The following is a 21,249-nucleotide window of genomic DNA, read 5'->3' on the forward strand; positions in this document are numbered from 1 at the left end:
CATCCAGAAAATCTTCTGATCTAGTTCTTTGGTCTTCTGTGAACTTCACCACCTGCTAAGCCACCTCCCAGCTCTTCTCAGTCAGAAGAATATACAAATAGACAAGGTTTAAATATATACTTGACCTCCAAAATGTGTTAACAAGTTCCCAATTCTTCACTGTGAACTTGGTCAAGGAATCCCTCCTCCCTCAACCACAAGCACCCCCATCTGGGTTGGCCCAGAAATGTTCCAGTTTATACCCATGTCCAAGGAGAATAATTAATATCTCTCCTCTTTCCTCTCAAGTGCCCTGTTTGGGCAATATATTCAATATAGCCCTATTGGAGCAACAAATTACAGGTTAATACACAAAGGAAGCAAGCAAGACCATGCAGAGAACAATCACTGTTAGACGCAATGGTATGAAATGGCTATACCACTGACTGGAAATGGAAAGTACAAAACGACCCAATCATCACCAGCTCTTCCACAGATGTTTCACATCTGTGCCTGCATCACTCAACTACAAAACCCGTAAAGATTTTAAGACAAAATAGATCGTATTCATGTTGAAATTCAGCTTTAGAAGAAAAGTTTTAACCGTTTCTTTCATTATCTGGATGTTTTATCAGTTAAAATGCCAATCATTGCACTTTCCACAAAACCCAAAACACTGTCTTTTGAAAAATGAAAATTAATTTTTAAAACCCATCACCATAAAGATATATGAAAGCAAAATGATGCAAAGTGAAAGTGAAAGTCGCTCAGTCATGTCTGACTCCTTGCCATGGACTGTTCTCCAGGCCAGAATACTGGAGTGGGCAGCCTATCCTTTCTTCAGGGCATCTTCCCAACCCAGGAATCGAACTGGAGTCTTTTGCATCACAGGCGGATTCTTTACCAGCTGAGCTACCAGGGAAGCAATCACCTCTATAAAATGATGCAATCATTTCTATAGAGATCTTAGTGAACTGCTCAGCTGTTTTTTTTGTTTTAAACCAATGACATTCACTCCAGTACATGTCAAAGGACTTTCTTAAAGCTAAATATTCCAGAACTTAACTGCACTATAAAATATAAGTCAAATTCCAGTCACCAAAGCTGCAGTTCTTCCGTTAATATTTCCTCTCAGATCAGACCAGATCAGTCGCTCAGTCGTGTCCTACTCTTTGCGACCCCATGAACCGCAGCACGCCAGGCCTCCCTGTCCATCACCAACTCCCAGAGTTCACTCAGACTCATGTCCATCGAGTCAGTGATGCCATCCAGACATCTCATCCTCTGTCGTCCCCTTCTCCTCCTGCCCCCAATCCCTCCCAGCATCAGAGTCTTTTCCAATGAGTCAACTCTTCGCATGAGGTGGCCAAAGTACTGGAGTTTAATATTTCCCCTACATAATTCCAAACATTTAAGATAAAGTTATTATCTGAAGTAAAACCAGGTGGGCCAAACACATGCAGGCAGTTAATAAATGCCTTATGATACCACATGTGTTAAATGTTAAATATTTATAAAATCTAAAAATGTACCTATTCATGTTATACACAAACTGTATTCATGACAAGTAGTGATTTGGATTATCTGGTTGCTTTTACTTAAATTTCTGTGACTGCAGAATACATATAGCCATCTCTAATCAGAGGATGAGATATGCCACAGTTTATAATTTCAGTGAAATTTCATTGAGTTCATCAGTTAGAGTAATATTTTTAAATTATGACAAAGCTTTCTCTTGCATGTTTAACCACTGAAGCATACTGGCAAGAGAAAAAGAATTTTATTGTGGCAGCTGAGGAAAATTCTGGATCATGAAAATTAAAATATTTATGAACTCCCCGGTTCAGAAGTCAGTCAGTCAGTTCTCTATTGTATAAGAAAAGAAGTCTGTGTGGGAATTATACATTCATTAAGCAGACACTAGGTTTTAATATGATTATACTAACAAAAATATTTTATTTATTGAGAACCCACAAGATCTTTTCTCCACTAAGTGTACATATATATCCCTTACCCTCAGGAGGTATTTTAGTATTCAACATTTTTCTTCAAAATATGGAAAGCATTCAGGCACAGTATCATATTGAAAATTAAACATCTTGCACCGGATTCTTGGTTTAAGTTTCTTTCACTTGAATATTGTACCTTCTTCTTTGAAGTGTCACAATTTCTATTTGCATTTTAAATGCTCTAAAACATCCCTATTTTTTCATTCAATTAAAAGAGTTTTCCCATGGAATTTTCCAAACTGCTCTAATTTAAACACTGATCTGTCCATCCTTCTGTCCTTGTTGACACACAGTCTTTCTGCATGAACTATATATATATTTTTTTTCAACATTTTATTGTGGTAAAATATATGGGCTTCCTTTGTAGTTCAGTTGGTAAAGAATCTGCCTGCAATGCAAGAAACCCAGGTTTGATTCCTGGGTCAGGAAGATTCCCCTGGAGAAAGAAATGGCAACCCACTCCATTATTCTTGCTTGGAGAACCCCATGGACAGAGGAGCCTGGTGGGCTATATAGTCCATGGGGTTGCAAGAGCCAGACACAACTTAGGGACTAAACCACCACCACACTTATATAAAATTTACCTTTTTGACCATTTTTAAGTGTCCAGTTGAGTGGCAGTAAGCACCTTTACACAGTTGTACATTGTCACCATCATGTGTCTCCAGAACTTTCCCATAATCCCAAAGCCAAACTCCATACCCATTAAACATTCTCATTTTTCCCTTCCCTTCAACCTCTGGCAACCACCATTCTGCTTCCTGTTTTGAGTCCTCTAGGTAAGTAGAATTATACAATGTTTGTCCTGCTGTGACCTGCATATTTCACTTAGCATAATGTCTTCAAGATTTAGCCACATTGTAGCATATGTTGGAAAATCAGGTATATTTGACTATGCCAAAGCCTTTGACTGTGTGGATCACAATCAACTGTGGAAAATTCTGAAAGATATGGGAATACCAGACCACCTGATCTGCCTCTTGAGAAATTTGTATGCAGGTCAGGAAGCAACAGTTAGAACTGGACATGGAACAACAGACTGGTTCCAAATAGGAAAAGGAGTTCGTCAAGGCTGTATATTGTCACCCTGTTTATTTAACTTATATGCAGAGTACATCATGAGAAATGCTGGACTGGAAGAAACACAAGCTGGAATCAAGATTGCCAGGAGAAATATCAATAACCTCAGATATGCAGATGACACCACCCTTATGGCAGAAAGTGAAGAGAAACTCAAAAGCCTCTTGATGAAAGTGAAAAGTGGAGAGTGAAAAAGTTGGCTTAAAGTTCAACATTCAGAAAACAAAGATCATGGCATCCGGTCCCACCACTTCATGGGAAATAGATGGGGAAACAGTGGAAACAGTGTCAGACTTTATTTTTCTGGGCTCCAAAATCACTACAGATGGTGACTGCAGCCATGAAATTAAAAGACACTTACTCCTTGGAAGCAAAGTTATGACCAACCTAGATAGCATATTGAAAGCAGAGACATTACTTTGCCAACAAAGGTCCGTCTAGTCAAGGCTATGGTTTTTCCTGTGGTCATGTATGGATGTGAGAGTTGGACTGTGAAGAAGGCTGAGCGCCGAAGAATTGATGCTTTTGAACTGTGGTGTTGGAGAAGACTCTTGAGAGTCCCTTGGACTCCAAGGAGATCCAACCAGTCCATTCTGAAGGAGATCAGCCCTGGGATTTCTTGGGAAGGAATGATGCTAAAGCTGAAACTCCAGTACTTTGGCCACCTCATGCGAAGAGTTGACTCATTGGAAAAGACTCTGATGTTGGGAGGGATTGGGGGCAGGAGGAGAAGGGGACGACAGAGGATGAGATGTCTGGATGGCATCACTGACTCGATGGATGTGAGTCTGAGTGAACTCTGGGAGTTGGTGATGGACAGGGAGTCCTGGCGTGCTGCGTGCTGTGATTCATGGGGTCGCAAAGAGTCGGACATGACTGAGCAACTGATCTGATCTGATCTGTTAGTTGTTCTGCTAGCCAATGTATACCTTTAGACCATGTATGCATATACCAATGTATACCTGGTATATGTTACATCTTTTTAGAAATGTTGGAGAAAATATATGGCATGAGTATTTTATTCTTAAATGTCCCTGTTTTATACAGGATCATATTAATAACCATCAAGAATCTATAGTTTGGAACTGTGCAGTATTTGTCTTTTTGTGACTGGCTTATTTCACTTAGAATAATGATTCCACTTGCATCAGGTATGGAAAACACTGGAAATCATATGCTGTTCAGTTGATACAAATTTTGGTTAAGCAAAGTAGTGTCTATAGTCAACAATACTGTATTATACACTTTGCCAGTTGTTTTGCAATACTTAATACTTGTAAAAAAAAAATACAACGTTTAGCGTAGTATTTTAAAATGGGAGAGGCAGAAAGGAGAAGGAGCATGAAAAAAAGCTCACTTGTCTGCTCCACAAGCACCCGTTCTCTGAACCGTCTTTCGTGTTCATGTAAACGATGTATTTTAAGCTCAAAGTGCTGTGGGGACATCTATGGGGTCACACAGGGTCAGACACGACTGAAGTGACTTAGCAGCAGCAGCAGCTGTGGGGACAGGCACTTGCCTGTGCATCTCCAACACCAATCTTGAGCCTTTAAGAGTGGACAGTGGCAAAGTTTTACTGGGCAAGAGCATCTAAGCTATCTGGAACTTTGACAGGTGATATCCTCCACTAGGAAGGGTTAGAGGACTTTGGACAAGTTCTACAAAACTGCTTGCAGTAAACCACGCACTGGCGCTTCCCCGTCCTTGCAGGGCTTACAGTCCTGCTCCTGCTCTGAGAACTGGAAAGGCCTGCGCTCCTCGCTGCTGCTCGGGGTTCTTTGGCCACCACCCCTCTCCTCAGGGGCTGATTCCCCTCGGTCACAGCGGTCACAGCGTCCGGGCTTCCCTCCTCCAGCGGCTGCTCGGGGCTCCCAGGTGCGCCCCTCCCTGAACCTTCCGTGGCTCACTGGCACCGCGGCCTGGGCCACGTTCTCCCGCAGGGACCACTGCCGTTTGGGCACCTTTCCCGGCAACACCTCACCTGCCCCGGAGTGTCAGAGGGGGTGGCCCCCCTTTCCCTCCGGCACCCCCACCTCCGCTGGACTGGTCTCTTCCAGGAAGGAGGAGCAGCGGCGAAGGTGAGGACTCCACAGGAGCGCCCAGGTCCCGGGGCGCTGTCACACGGGGATGCCCTGCTAAGGGGAGGCCCCGGACCTGGGTGACCTGCGGCGATGGCCAAGAGGCCAGTGCCTTCGCCCCCAGGACCATGATCACTAGGGCGGCGGGTCTTGGGTCCTGCGGCGCCCCTTCCACCATCCGAATGAACGCTGTACCAAGACATCGCGGCGTGGGTTCACCTGCAAGGGCCAGTCGTGGAGGCTGCTAGACCCAGGCAGGGGTTCACCTGCAGCAGGTGGGCCCTGAACCTTTCCGCTGCTGGGAAATGTTGAAACACTCGGTGGCCCTTAACTGACCTGAGCCAGAGAAAAACCAGGAGGCAGCGGAGGAGGAAGTGGGAGAGGGGGCGCAGCCTCAAGTACCGCCGGCTGCCCCTCTCCCCGCCATGCCCTTCGCCTCTGCTGCCTGCAGATAGCGGCAGGTACCCTCCAGCACCTAGGCTTCCAGGGCACTTGTATGCGCGGCCCCTCCCGGTTAGGAAGATAAATCTTGGGTCAAGTGTTGTGGCTACAAAAAAGTGGAGGGGGGAGGGCAGGGAAGGACAAGGAAATCTTTGGAGGTGAAGGATGCGGCACAGGTTTCAAAAGAATGTTTACCTGAGTAAACATGCATTTTTGCAAAAATCACACTGACCACAGATACCAACTGATAATATTCATGAGTTAATATTTACTTAGCCTCTGGAATATAGTAAAAAAAATCTGATGTATTCAAGCTGTATATATAAATATCAGTTCAGTTGCTCAGCAGTGTCCATCACCAACACTCGGAGGGTGCTCAAATTCATGTCCATCAAGTCAGTGATGTCATCCAACCATTTTGTCCTCTGTCGGCCCCTTCTCCTCCAACCTTCAATCTTTCCCAGCATCAGGGTCTTTTCCAATGAGTCAGTTCTTCGCATCAGGTGGCCAATGTCTTGGAACTTCAGCTTCAGCATCAGTCCTTCCAATGAATACTCAGGACTAATTTCCTTTACAATTGACTGGTTTGATCTCCTTGCAGTCCAAGGGACTCTCAAGAGTGGCTCCAACACCACAGTTCAAAAGCATCAATTCTTTGGCACTCAGCTTTCTTCATGGTCCAACTCTTACATCTATACATGACTACTGGAAAAACCATATCTCTGAATAGATGGACCTTTGTCAGCAGAGTAATGTCTCTGCTTTTTAATATGTTGTCTAGGTTGGTCATAACTTTTCTCCCAAGGAGCAAGCGTCTTTTAATTTCATGGCTGCAGTCACCATCTGCAGTGATTTTGGAACCCCCCAAAATAAAGTCTCTCACTGTTTCCATTGTTTCCCCATCTATTTGCCATGAAGTGATGGGACCAGATGCCTTGATCTTAGTTTTCTGAATGTTGACCTTTAAGCCAACTTTTTCACTTGGTGTCATCTGCATATCTGAGGTAGTTGATATTTCTCCCGGCAATATGAGCTATACTAGAGATTTATCCTATGCTGACATTTTAAAAAAAGGTATAAAAACATTTTTCTTGAGTTTTATGGACCTTAAAATTCTATTTATAAAAAAATTTGTATAATGAATTCAATTTTATAAAATACAAACTCAAAGTATATTGTACAATGTTTGAAATTGGATTAAAATGTCAAAGGAAAGCCTCTTATGTTGCAATAACATATATATACATGTGTTTATATACTTTATATAGGGGATATGACATAAGAATGTAGCCATGTTACATACTACAAAACATATATATATATTTGATGTAAACATGATTATTTCCTGTACTTATTTGTATAATCATTTTTGCTTGGAGAAACTTATTTATATAGTAATGGAATTGTTAGAATTGGTACAGTGCTACACTATTTTATGCACTATAGTATTTAACATGTTTTGCATATTACACATGGGCTGCACATGTTAAATACTTCAGTGCAGAAAACAGTATAACATTATAACATTTATATAGATTCTAGTAATTCCATTACTATGCAATAATTTCCTCCAAGCAAAAATGATTATACAAATATGTACATGAAATACTCATGCTGACACCAAACTCTATGGATGTTTTGTAATATGTAACATGGCCACCTTTTTATGTCATAGCTCCTATTTAAAGTTGATCTAAATCAAGCAAGCATGCCAGGTGTTCTTTGACTATTTGACTAAATGAGCTTACATTATTTGGAAACTTTAGCTGACTATGAAGTAAAACTACTTTTTGATAAGGACAGACATCGGTCCCTAAATTCACACAAAGGAAACAGCAAAATGGTATCAAGATATAATCTATGCGGGAAACAGCAGATAAGTAATCAATAAAACTTCCAATAAAGAAATATGGGAAAGTATGTCCAAAATCAAATGCTAAAGTATCTACTAATATTCTAGATGAAATTTGATGAAGAAAACCAGTTAAAAGGATAGCATAAAGAATCCTTCAACTGCGGGGAAAGAAAGGAGAAAAGCTATTAATAAGTTTAAGTTTCAATATGTGGAATTGAAAAGACAAGAAATATATTTACTCTCAATTATTGAAATTGAGAATAATACAAACCATTAGAAAGGTGAATTTGTCACAAGAAATGAACGAAATTGTCTGTAATAAAAAAACTTTTTAATGAAGCAAAAAAGAGGAAAGTGACAGTCACATTAGAGAAAATGAAATGCCTCTTTTCTAATGAAAAAAGGGCACAAAAAAAAATCCATGGAAATCATATCGGTAAGGAGATTATTTTACCTAAATTTATGGTTAAAACCAAGTATCTTGGGAATAGACTGAATTGCTATTTACAAACAGGCAGAGAGTTTCTTCCTTGCTTTCTCATCTTTTCTACATCTTTGTCCATTACTCTCAGTAAAATCCTTACTTACCAATCAGCAGAAGCATATTGTAAAAGCTTTTCATTATTAAAAAGGTGATATCCATCTTGTTATAATATTTTTCTGTTGCTCAATAAAATATATCACTAAAATAAAGCACTGCAGCAAAAATAAATGTAAAGTTTTTAATAATTAAGAAACCCTCCTGTTTGTGAGGGTTCATAGATTCATAGAAATTGAATGCATTTAGTTGTATTCATTGTTTCTAAAAAGACAAATATTTTAGTTGCTAAGTTACCTCATATGAATGAAAACCATGATGTAAGTTGTAAATTAAATTATGTTTCCTTTCTGATATAACTAGGTTTGAATAGTAATAGAATTTCTTATCATTACTCTTATCAAAGACTTCATAAAAGGTCTGAAATAAAGGAGTTGGGCCTTTTTGCCTAGTCATAAATACCAACCATGGCTGATTTCTACATCATCATGGCTATCTGGAAGGTAATGACAGCCCTCCTTCTCTTTTTCCTTGCTCCACAGCTTTCTACATAATTGGTCAGAATGGAAAAAAATCTTACATTTAAAAAAGGTTATTAACCCATAGTAAATTTGTATTTAAGAGAAGAATACAAATAGGTTCCTTCTCCCATCCATTTTCCTCTTACTCAAAATGCACACACCTCACTCAACATCACAACTATTCATTTGTTGAACAAATAGATTCTGAGAGTGAGAAAAAAAAGCACCAAAACATTAAGTTAGCATAGAGATGTCCACAAGGAATAGCGCTAATGGCTTCAAAGTGAGAACATACATTCATCTTACTTCATACATACTAACTTCACCTTGCTCAAGATAAAGACTCTCTTAAATTCAACCACTGTCATGAATGTGAGCATAGGAGTGAGTTAACCATTAATTTACTTACAGCAAGTTGTCGGGTCCTCATCACTCTTATCAGAACAGTCCTGCCAAGAGTCACAGACTGATTCTCGAGCAATGCACTGGCCGCTGCCACAGGTGAATTCATCTGCAGAGCAAAGTTGTCTGGACGGGGCCTGGGCACAGGCGTAGACCCACAGGTCATCAAGCCCAATAAAACCTTTGTGGCTCAAAACAGTTCCTTCAAAAATAATCTTCAGGGAAGCACAGAGAACAATTTGTGACCTTAAAAATCTCTTCAAAAAGACTCCAAAAATAATACTGGAGATTCAAGAATTATTAAGAAAAATGCCTTTTTAAAGATAAAGCAAATACAACTAAGAATAAAGTTCCCATTTGATAAGCTTGACTCACATGCATCAGATTGATGGGCACATTAGAGCCACTGAGGTGTCTAAGAAACCACCCATGATCTGATGATCTGATCTGAGAAATCACCCATGATCATGATCCCATTTAATCACCAACAATGTCCCTGACTGCAAACTTACTTGGTCATCATTTTCACAGCCCACTGACTTTAATATTCAAGGAAAAAATTAGTGTTGTTGCTATTTATATAACAAGAGTTATAGATGCATTTGGTTTTTTAACTACTGAAATTAGTTACTAGAAGGTAGGAAGTGAAATGTCAGGCAGATAAAAAGGGATGCAATAGAATAGGAAAACATTTTAAAAGAATAAATTTTAAAATCTATTAATCCTTATAAAAGAATTGCTCTAACAATCAAATAAGTGCTAGTTAAAGGAAATGAATTCATTTTCTCTAACTGAATTGCAGGCTTTCTAAAGGTATAAACTACTAGCAAGTTGAAACAACCATACATTGCTCTTCTAGTGTAAGATAATGTGAAAGTATTAATATCCCTTGAGGTTTTAACAAGAGCAATTATTAGGTAACACCAAGGGTCCAAGAGAAATCAAAAACTGTATAGCAGATGCCTTATTCTCTGCCATCCAATATGGTAGTCACTAGCTGCTGCTGCTGCTGCTAAGTCACTTCAGTCATGTCTGACTCTGTGTGACCCCATGGACTGCAGCCTACCAGGCTCCTCCGTCCATGGGATTTTCCGGGCAAGAGTACTGGAGTGGGTTGCCATTGCCTTCTCCAGTCACTAGCTACATAGTGCTATATCAATTTAAATGAACTAAAATTAAGTTAAAATTCAGTTCCACATTTTAATAGTTACATTTCAAGAATTCAATAATCACATGTGGCTACTGGCTACTATACTGGAGAACACAGATAAAATTGCCATTAACACAGAAAGTTCTGTTGATCACCACTGAACTAGATATTGGGTTTGGCTTGGTTTTCATGGAATACAACAAAAGTATATCTATTTTTTAGAAGTATAGTTAATTTATAATATTGTGTTTCAGATGTACAGCATAGTAATTCAGGGGGTATTCTTTTTGCATCGATATTGTTAATTTGTAAATAAGATTCTAGGAACAAAGACTGACTCTTTTTAGTCTTTTCCAGCTTCAAATGTCTGAGAAATTTTCTTTTCAAAAACATGAACAATATATATTTAAGAATTACTTAAGATCAAGTTTGCATAAATATGTAAGAATTTATAAAATAGTATCAAAATGTTAACTCAATGGGCTATGATATAAAGCTCAACTTCTGAGATTGCTACAAAAATGCTGTGATTCTTAAGTTCCAAATTCAGCTGCAAATTGGATTTAAAAAATCTGCATAGTCACAGTTCATATCATTTGGGTCCTCCTTTTAATACCTAGAAAAATGTATGAGTGTGATATTACCTTAAAGGAATGAAATTGGTTTCATAAGCCACACATACAATCAGCCTCATTATTTTACACTTACACTCCAATATAAATGCATTTATGTATTTTGTATACAACACAAAATGAATGGAACCTTAAAGTACTGTACTTTAAAAATAAAAATCTAAACAGCAATAAATAATACCAGAATTTCAATGTTGATCTGACATTACTACACATTGCAATATTGCCATGATATAAGAAAAGAAATGACAAACTAACACTCAATATGAAAGTTTAAAAATGTTACCAGATATTTTTCTGCACAATCTCAACTCTATATACAACACAAAACCCAAGTTAATAATTTTAAGAGATAGCATTCCCACTGAGCGTATGTATATTTCAGATGCATATTTGGACAGACAGAGTTACCCATGCGTTATAAAGATGTGAATTCCTGCATTCAAAATATTTGCATATACTCCCCTGATTTTTCAATACCGGTTTATTGTTTATCTGCTTCAAATGCAACTGGCTTCCTTGGTTGTACTGCACAGTGTTTGGGGATGCTAGGGAGGAAGCCCATGGAGAACGAGGATGCTTTAAACAAGAGTAGTTAATATTCTCATCATTTCAAAAACATTTGTTGAATACTGAATTATATAAAATTTGAATGTGTCAGTCTTTTGTTTGTGAGTAACCTGTAGCTTCAGTATAAGAACTGTATTATTCTTTCCTAGATTTGATCAATACACTAACTCTGTTTTAAAAAAAAAATAGTAGTTACTTTCTTGCTTCTCCACTCAAGCAAATTTGACTTGAGCACAGGTAGGTACAATGAAAACAAGTAATTGCTGTCCCTAAACATGAGTTTGTATTTCTAATTTAAATGCTAATTTAAATTAACAACGAGTGATAAATTCACTACAAGACTAAAAATTAAACCTATGATAAAAAATACTTGTTTTTCCCTTTTATACCTTGAATGTCTTCAGTTCTTCTGGTATTACCACATCCACTTTCACCCATTTTCTGTGAGTTGATGTGTTGTATATCCAAAATGTTTCTTCTTCCTTTGATTCAAAGAAAAAAAAACATCACTCATTCCCAAAATTCAACTCTCATATTTATATACTCTTAATTACATTTCAGTAGAGTTGATTGTACCTGTAGGGTATTAAGAACTAAAAAACTGAAGTATTGTTTAAAATGGTATATTATATTTTAAGAGAAAAATAAAGAAATGGAGATAGGGAGGGATGAAAAGAGAGAGTGCAGAGAGTGTTGAAGGTAGCAAAAATACTCTTTATGATAATATAATGATGGGTTCATGTCATTCATTATACATTTGTCCAAGCCCACTGAATATGCAGCCCTAAACATGAACCCTAATGTAAATTAGAGACCTCAGGTGATAATGACATGTCAGTGTAGGTTCATCAATTGTAACATGTGTGCCATTCTAGTGGGAGATGATACTAATGGGGGAGACTGAATATATGGGAACAGGGGGTGTATGGGAGATTTCTATACTTCCTTTTGATTTTTCTGTGACTCTAAAACCACTCTATAAAAATTATCTTTTAAAAAATTAGGAAATAAAGTATATATACAAAATAAAGATGCCTATTTTTTATGATGGAGAAAAAGTTTAGAAGAAAAATTTGAATGGAATCTTGAATAAAGTACTACACTTCCAAATATAAAATTCTAAGTATCAAATAGCTGTGAAAAGAAGAGAAGCGAAAAGCAAAGGAGAAAAGGAAAGACATAAGCATCTGAATGCAGAGTTCCAAAGAATAGCAAGAAGAGATAAGAAAGCCTTCCTCAGCGATCAATGCAAAGAAAGAGAGGAAAACAACAGAATGGGAGAGACTAGAGATCTCTTCAAGAAAATTAGAGATACCAAGGGAACATTTCATGCAAAGATGGGCTCGATAAAGGACAGAAATGGTATGAACCTAACAGAAGCAGAAGATATTAAGACGACGTGGCAAGAACACAGAACTGTACAAAAAAGATCTTCACAACCAAGATAATCACGATGGTATGATCACTGACCTAGAGCCAGACATCCCGGAATGTGAAGTCAAGTGGGCCTTAGAAAGCATCACTATGAACAAAGCTAGTGGAGGTGATGGAATTCCAGTTGAGCTCTTTCAAATCCTGAAAAAGGATGCTGTGAAAGTGCTGCACTCAATATGCCAGCAAATTTGGAAAACTCAGCAGTGGCCTCAGAACTGGAAAAGGTCAGTTTTCATTCCAATCCCAAAGAAAGGCAATGCCAAAGAATGCTCAAACTACCACACAATTGCACTCATCTCACACGCTAGTAAAGTAATGCTCAAAATTCTCCAAGCCAGGCTTCAGCAATACGTGAACCATGAACTTCCAGATGTTCAAGCTGGTTTCAGAAAAGGCAGAGGAACCAGAGATCAAATTGCTAACATCCGCTGGATCATCGAAAATTTCCAGAAAAACATGTATTTCTGCTTTACTGATTATGCCAAAGCCTTTGACTGTGTGGATCACTGTGGAATCAACTGTGGAAAATTCTGAAAGAGATGGGAATATCAGAGTACCTGACCTGCCTCTTGAGAAATCTGTATGCAGGTCAGGAAGCAACAGTTCGAACTGGACATGGAACAACAGACTGGTTCCAAATAGGAAAAGGAGTCCAGCAAGGCTGTATATTGTCACCCTGCTTATTTAACTTCTATGCAGAGTATATCATGAGAAATGTTGGGCTGGAAGAAGCACAAACTGGAATCAAGATTGCTGGGAGAAATATCAATAACCTCAGATACACAGATGACACCACCCTTATGGCAGAAAGTGAAGAGGAACTAAAAAGCCTCTTGATGAAAGTGAAAGAGGAGAGTGAAAAAGTTGGCTTAAAGCTCAACATTCAGAAAACGAAGATCATGGCATCTAGTCCCATCACTTCATGGGAAATAGATGGGGAAACAGTGTCAGACTTTATTTTGGGGGGCTCCAAGATCTCTGCAGATGGTGACTGCAGCCATGAAATTAAAAGACGCTTACTCCTTGGAAGGAAAGTTATGACCAACCTAGATAGCATATTAAAAAGCAGAGACATTACTTTGCCAACAAAGGTCTGTCTAGTCAAGGCTATGGTTTTTCCAGTAGTCATGTATGGATGTGAGTGTTAGACTGTGAAGAAGGCTGAGCGCCGAAGAATTGATGCTTTTGAACTGTGGTGTTGGAGAAGACTCTTGAGAGTCCCTTGGACTGCAAGGAGATCCAACTAGTCCATTCTGAAGGAGATCAGTCCTGGGTGTTCTTTGGAAGGAATGATGCTAAAGCTGAAACTCCAGTACTTTGGCCACCTCATGCGAAGAGTTGACTCATTGGAAAAGACTCTGATGCTGGGAGGGATTGGGGGCAGGAGGGGAAGGGGATGGCAGAGGATGAGATGGCTGAATGGCATCACTGACTCGATGGACGTGGGTCTCAGTGAACTCTGGGAGCTGGTGATGGACAGGGAGGCCTGGCATGCTACGATTCATGGGATCGCAAAGAGTCAGACACGACTGAGCAACTGAACTGAAGTATCAATGAATAAACCAACTATTTAAACATTGATCCCACTGATACTACTACATTCTGCAATATTGCCTTGATTAAAGAAAAGAAAAAATGCAGGCAAATATTTAACATGAAAGTAAAAAAATGTTATCAGATATATTTTCTGCAAATCTCAAATATTTTTTCCTATGGAAGAAGTCATTCCAAGTTCCAAATAATACAGTTCTTTTTTTGAGATTATATTTCTATTTTACTCTCCAGTCACTCAATCAAAGACCTTTCCATGTCTTCTAAAGCATCCTATGTCAGGTGTCTCTATGATGGTCATTTTCCAGGTTGCAAAGTATATGCAAAACTACGTTACTATATACTAGGAGGTCATTTATTTGATAAAAGTTTATAAAGTACTCCACAATTTTGCCCATAGTGTTGGACTTTATGATTTTGATTGTGCTTTCATGCTATGAAATAACCCTATTTTCCTTGGATTTAATGATATATATATTATCACTGTGGATGGTGACTGCAGCAAAGAAATCAGAAGATGATTGCTTCTGTCAGGAAAGCTATGAAAAACCTAGACGATGTGTTGAAAAGCAGAGACATTACTCTGCCAACAAAGGTCCATATAGTCAAGGCTATGGCCTTCCCAGTGGTCATGTACGGTTGTGAGAGCTGGACCATGAAGATGGCAGAATGCCAAAGAATTGATGCCTTTGAGTTGTGGTGCTAGAAAAGACTCCTGAAAGTCCATTGGACAGCAAGGAGATCAAACCAGTCAATCTTGAAATCAACCTGAATATTCGTTGGTAGGACTGATGCTGAAGCTGAAGCTCTGGTATTTTGGTCATCTGATGTGAACAGACAACTCATTAGAAAAGTCCCTGATGCTGGGAAAGATTGAAGGCAAAAGGAGAAGAGGGCATCAGAAGATGAGATGGCTGGATGGCATCACTGATGCCATGGACATGAACTTGGGCAAACTTCAGGAGATGGTGAGGAACAGAGGGGCCTAGAGTGCCACAGTCCATGGAGTCGCAAAGAGTTGGACATGACTGAGCAACTGAACAATTACATATATATATACACACATACACACACACACACACACACACATATAGATAGATAGATAGAGATATATAGTGAAATACAGTGAAAATGCAGACAGTGGCATAAATGTCTCAGGTTAAACTCTGAGGCCATCTCTGTGACCTCCCATCTGTGAGATAGGAAACAGCACTGGAAGGTGACATCTAATTGTAATCCAGATGACACATGACATCCATCATTTTCAGACTCTTAAGAGCCTTTATCTCCTTACTTGGTTTCACTTATTTCATTCATATGCAAGATTTTCTAAATATGAATTTCTTTTTAGCTTTGTTCTTTGCCCTCTTTTATCTACTCCAATTTCTAGGTCTTAAATATTTCAGAGAAGATAGTCTAAACCCATTAAAATGTACTTCATTCTATTACTTATTTATATGAACAGTTAAGACTTCCATAAGACAATGAAACATACATGGAGGACACATATTTTCAGCTGACCGTTTCCAGGTCACATCACAATGAAGTTATAAAGGGTTGAGAAATACAACAAATTTTCTTTCAATAATTTCTTAAGCAACTTTAGTTATTTAGCACTGAGACACTATGTCCTCTGCTGATGCTTTTATTGGCACTACCAGGCAAGCTGCATTCACCACGTCTCTTCACTTTCACTTCTGAGGGTAACGTGTAGTTGTTTTGCTCTTTCTTCACAATGACTAATTGATTTTCCCCATTCTACCTGAAGAAGAATGCATTTACATTTTGTTCAAGAGGCTGAGCATAGTTCTTTCTAAACTTAACTTAGCATTTGAAAAACCATTTAATGGTATATTGTGTATGAAATCCAGACTTTTCTACCACATTTTCCTATCTGACAACACAAGTAATGCAAACAAAAAAAATTTACTCCAACTACATGATATCAGCTTTTAGTTTATATTTGTCCATACTCTCAGACTTAGCTAGTTACTTTCAACAGGTGTCAATGTAAAACACAAACCCTCAGGTCAGAAAAGCCTTCAAGTGATGTTCCAATTTTCTACTATCTTAAAATCAATCAAAATTATTTAAATGTCTTTACTCTCCTAGACTAGCTTCCCAGGTGGCAGAGTGGTAAAGAATATGCCTGCCAATGAAGGAGATGCAAGCGATGTGGGTTGCATCCTTGAGTCAGGAAGATCTCCTGGAGAAGGGAATGGCAACCCACTCCAGTATTCTTGCCTGGGAAATGCCATGGACAGAGGAGCCTGGTGGGCTACAGTCCATGGGGTCGCAAATAGTCAGACACGGCTGAGTAACTGAGCACACACCTAGAACTTAGCAACTGGACAAAAACAACAACAGAACTCCCCCAGACCAGGCTTAATAATGCCATTTTACCTCTCAAGAAAAATATTTATGATCAGATCTCTTAGACTTCTCTGCTTCTCCCCCCCCTCCCCCATCTTCCAGTGGGGGGGGGGGAATCAGATATCAAGTTCAAGTTTTTGTTTTTTTTAACTACTTTTGATTGCATGTGGTGATAGGTCCATGTACTTTAGCAAAAGCTCTTCTTCAAGGAGAGCTTATTATAGCTTTAAAACTTGTATCATACAAGAAAATATATTTTTCTAAGGCATTTTCTTTCCTTTCCCAACTACAGGATCCTCCTATTTATTTGCCAGTGGGAATTTAAAAAATATATAAAAGTCACCACAAGCTGGGAACCCTTACTATCCTTGGCTCACTGACATGGCAACTTTCCTGAGGATAAAGATAGGCTGTTGCTATGATTATTATCTTATAGATGATGGGCAGAGACTTAATCCTAAGAACAGTTAGATGGTACATACACTGAAGCTGACTTTCAAAGTTTCAACTTTTTATATAACAACTTTTCTTTCACCTATTTTTTATTTCTCAAGCTCTAAAGTACTCCAAAAGTAAAATTGTGCTAAGCATTCTCCCTAGATATATCTTGGTTCACCTGCACACATTATCATAAGGGTTGTTTTTGTTATTCTATCCACAGATTATGTTAATGATCATTTTCATCAAGAGTTAATTTTTTAAATGATAGGTTTGAAGTCCTTTTTAACTTTGTGACAAAACATCAAGTTGTAATTTAAATGTATTGTGATGCAGATTTTTCACTACTGACCGACGTGTTACATGTAGCGAGCACAGTGAATAGTGTCAGAAAAGACTGGACAGTGCCTTGCAGAATACTGGTGAACTCATGGATCAAGTATCAGTCAACACTGCCTCAGATGTATACCTCCAATTGGTTCTGATTAATACACTGGATCAGTTCTCCACGGTTAACTTCTTCTTATAATGTGGGAGACAGAATCCTGCAAAGTCTATTATTATTATATGACATAGTATCTGAAACCAATTTATTTGCACTTTTTTCTTGTACAGTCCCAAAACCAGAGGAATGATACTGCTCACTTCCAGTAATTCATAATCTCCATATACATGCACTGAAACATAATCCACCACTGATGTTCAGGATATTAAAATAATCCTTAGTATTAGAAGATAAATAACACAACTTTCTACTTAGGGTAGTAACTCATTCAACATTTAATGAATATTAATTACCCATCTTGTGAAAAGCAGTATTGTAGCACCATACTTTTTAAAACGCATCTTTAACCATAATATAAGCTCAACAAAATCTCACAATTTTCTTTTTACAATGCCTTTGTTGAAGAAGGATTTGGAAATTACAGAAAGTTTCAAAGTACATGAAAGCTCACTGGACTGGTTTACGTGGCACAGCTGATAATAACTAAAAGATGCTTGACACTTGAATGCTACAACATATATACATAAAGTTAAACCTATTTTTGTTTGTGAAATTTCTCCAATTATCTGAAAAGTTTGCAGCCCTACAGAAAGGGCAGGGAGATGTTTCAGCCCCTCCACCCACCTCATACCACGTCAAATTGAATGAAATATATCAAATAGATTCTTGGGCAGTAGACTGCCAAATACTACTGAAAAAAAAATGTGATGAAAATATAGTTACAAAATGCTACAAATTGTGTCTCATCCATGTAACAGAGGAAAATGTATTAGGCCATCTAATGAGAGTATTTAGCTTTAGAAGTCTGTGAAGGTCCTAGAAAAGAGAAGGAAAAAAACTGGATATGATGAGAATGACACAAAAAGAAAAAGGGACAGGTGAAATGATAGAACTCAGGAGAAAAAGAACGCCTTGTCAATGTTCGAGTATCTTGGTAATAAGAAGTCTGATACTTGAGGATCAACTATGAAGTCACTTCACACTTCTAGAGCCTATTATACAAGATGAAGTACAGAAAGAGAAAGACAAATATCATATATTGATGTATATATATATGGAATCTAGAAAGATGGTAACTGATGAACCTATCTGCGGGACAGCAACGGAGAGGCGGTCATAGAGAACAGGCTTGTGGACACAGAGGGAAGAAGAGGGTGGGCCAAATGGAGAGACTAGCCCTGAAACACATACATTATGTGTGTAATATTAGATAGCCAGTGGACATTTGCTGTATAATACATGGAGCTCAGATCTGGTGCTCTGTGACAACCTAGAGGGCTGGGATGGAGTGGAGGGTGGGAAGGAGATTCAAGAGGGAGAGGACATATGTATACCTATGGCAGACTCATGTTGATATATGGCAGAAACCAATGCAATATTGTAAAGCAATTATTCTCCAATTAAAAATAATGAATTTTAAAAAAAGAACAAAAGAAAATGCTTCTGAAAGACGGTTAGTGGCACCTGATAAGTACAAGTGACAAACTTCCGTTGAAGAATGAACCTGACTGATGTCACACAGAGGTTTCAACTCGATTTACCCAAAGCCATCTGAGCAAAAGGAAACTTGATTGGCGGCTTTTACTGTCCTTTCCAATGTCAGGATTCCTGCCATTATTGTCAAATGTCTCCCATTTCTACAATGACTGCTGTTTACCCCTACGATTTCTTTATTCCTACCTGTAAATAAAATTTTCACAATAGAAATTCTCAGTGTCTCAAGTATTTTTTGCATGTGTAGAGAACTGTTTTCAGTTAAAGTTAGTTTTTTTTTTTACTCACTAGCATTACCACTACAGCTTTCACTCTGCCCAATGCACTATTTTTTTCCACTTATATGACTCATTTGGCTTATTTAATCAGCAATTATCAATCTTTTAAAACTGTATCTACTGTAACAGAACAAGTAATTTGCTTCCATCATATTTATAGCTTTAAGGATACAGAGATTAAAGGTCCAGAGCAGATCACATCAACACTTCAGTGTAGAGTTAATAATATGGAATCCCCAATACATTATGACACCATAGTTTCTTTTAACATATTTTCATGAGTTTTAAAAATCTTATGAAGTTTTTACAAACTACCACCATGACTTTTGTACATGACAATATCTCTGAAACCAATTTCTTGGTACATTTTTTAAAGGTATGCCAAATAAACAAGGTCCTACTGTATAGCACAGGAAACTACATTCAGTATCTTTTACTAAACCATAATGGAAAATAAAAACATAAACTCCCCCTCAGAGAAAAAAAATAAAAGTGTAGCAAATAAAGGCAAGTTAAAGAATACCTTCAGTCTACATATAACTAAGAAATAGAAACACAAATTGCCAAGAATAGAAATTTCATTTACTAATGAATTTGAAAGTAATACAAATTTCTTCTCACCTTATCATTAGACAGTCCTACTCTGAGAACACTGTTTTCCATAGCGTAATAGAATCGAAGATGGCAGCTCCTGCCCAGGCAGTGACACACGGAGCTATTCAGATAAGCCCTGCTGTCTAAATGGTTAAGAGTAGAAGCTTGCTTAGCCCCTATCCATAGACAGTAACCTGAAAAATAAAGGGGGGAAAAGCAACTTAGAAAAAAAACCCAGCTGTTTCTGTTTGAACAAAATTATCGTGTTTCTGGAATTTTCAAAATCAAGTTTGAAACACAAGTATTTTATTTAAAAGAATAGGATTTTTTTTAAATGACATCAACTACAAATTATAGATTTTCACTTTCGTATTTTCTTTTTTTTTTTGATGTGGACCATTTTTAAAGTCTTTATTGAATTTGTTCCAATATTGTTTTCTGCTTTGGTTTTTTCAGCCATGAGACATATGGGATCTTAGCTGCCTGACCAGGGGTAGAACCCTCACCCCCTGCATTGGAAGATAAAGTCTTAACCATTGGACCACCGGGGAAGTGCTGCCGTATTTGATTTCTAAAATGCATTGTAATTTCATCCTAATTCCTGAAATCAAAGTTTTATACCATCCTCAATATGAATGTTCTTATAAAAAGAAATCTATTGATATAAAAATCTCTGTGCCACCAAATGATCATTTAAATGTCACAATGCAATCTTTCTTTAATCAAAAATTCCTCATCTTTCTCCCCAGAATTATTTTCCCTTTTGATTATTTTTTCTATTCTTCACAGGAAAACCTTTATCATTTAAGGGAATGTAATTTAAACTGCCTCTTTCTGACCAAAATATGTTGAAGCACCAGATACTTACAATCCCACTAAATTACATAGATGGGTTTTGTAGTACATAAAAATATTGTCAATCAATTTTTCCCAACTGATTCTTAAAACTAATTTGGATTTGTTTAATTCAGTAATACATATAATGCAGAAATACAAAGCTATTTCTATATTTTCATAACTTTAATTTTCAAAAATAAGGTCTTTTGAATGCTCTATTTCCTTGTAAGATAGCAAATATTCCTACAGGTTCGAAAATAAACTATGAATTTAGTGAAGCTCTGATTGACTTTAATCAAAATAGTACAATAAATTAATACTTTGCCTCTGACCTATACACAAGGAAATGATAAATGACATAAAAATACAGTTTTATAAAAGCAGAGAACAATAAGCACAAGAGAAAACATTTCAAAAGGAAAAATAGATATGATGAACAGAGCTGAAACCATAGAACTCTCAGACTTGAGACCAGACACAGGCTGTAATA

At 37.8% G+C, this 21,249-nt stretch overlaps 1 protein-coding gene across 12 annotated transcripts in view; it reads right to left on the reverse strand.

The window, feature by feature from the left end:
* The window catches only part of MALRD1 (MAM and LDL receptor class A domain containing 1), a 754,524-nt gene that overhangs the window by 517,630 nt on the left and 215,645 nt on the right, over positions 1–21,249 (reverse strand). For all 12 annotated transcript variants that reach the window (XM_086334563.1, XM_086334560.1, XM_086334554.1 and 9 more), the window contains 3 exons: positions 19,950–20,116; positions 11,645–11,737; positions 8,911–9,118 (listed from right to left, as the gene is read on the reverse strand). In XM_086334563.1, the coding sequence (XP_086190689.1) occupies positions 8,911–9,118; positions 11,645–11,737; positions 19,950–20,116 (468 nt within the window). The remainder of the gene's footprint in view (positions 1–8,910; positions 9,119–11,644; positions 11,738–19,949; positions 20,117–21,249) is intronic.

The sequence above is a fragment of the Bos grunniens genome, chromosome 13, assembly GCF_055505025.1.
Source record: "Bos grunniens cultivar Pamir isolate PY7600 chromosome 13, Bosgru_T2T1.0, whole genome shotgun sequence".
In the NCBI taxonomy this organism is placed as follows: domain Eukaryota; kingdom Metazoa; phylum Chordata; class Mammalia; order Artiodactyla; family Bovidae; genus Bos; species Bos grunniens.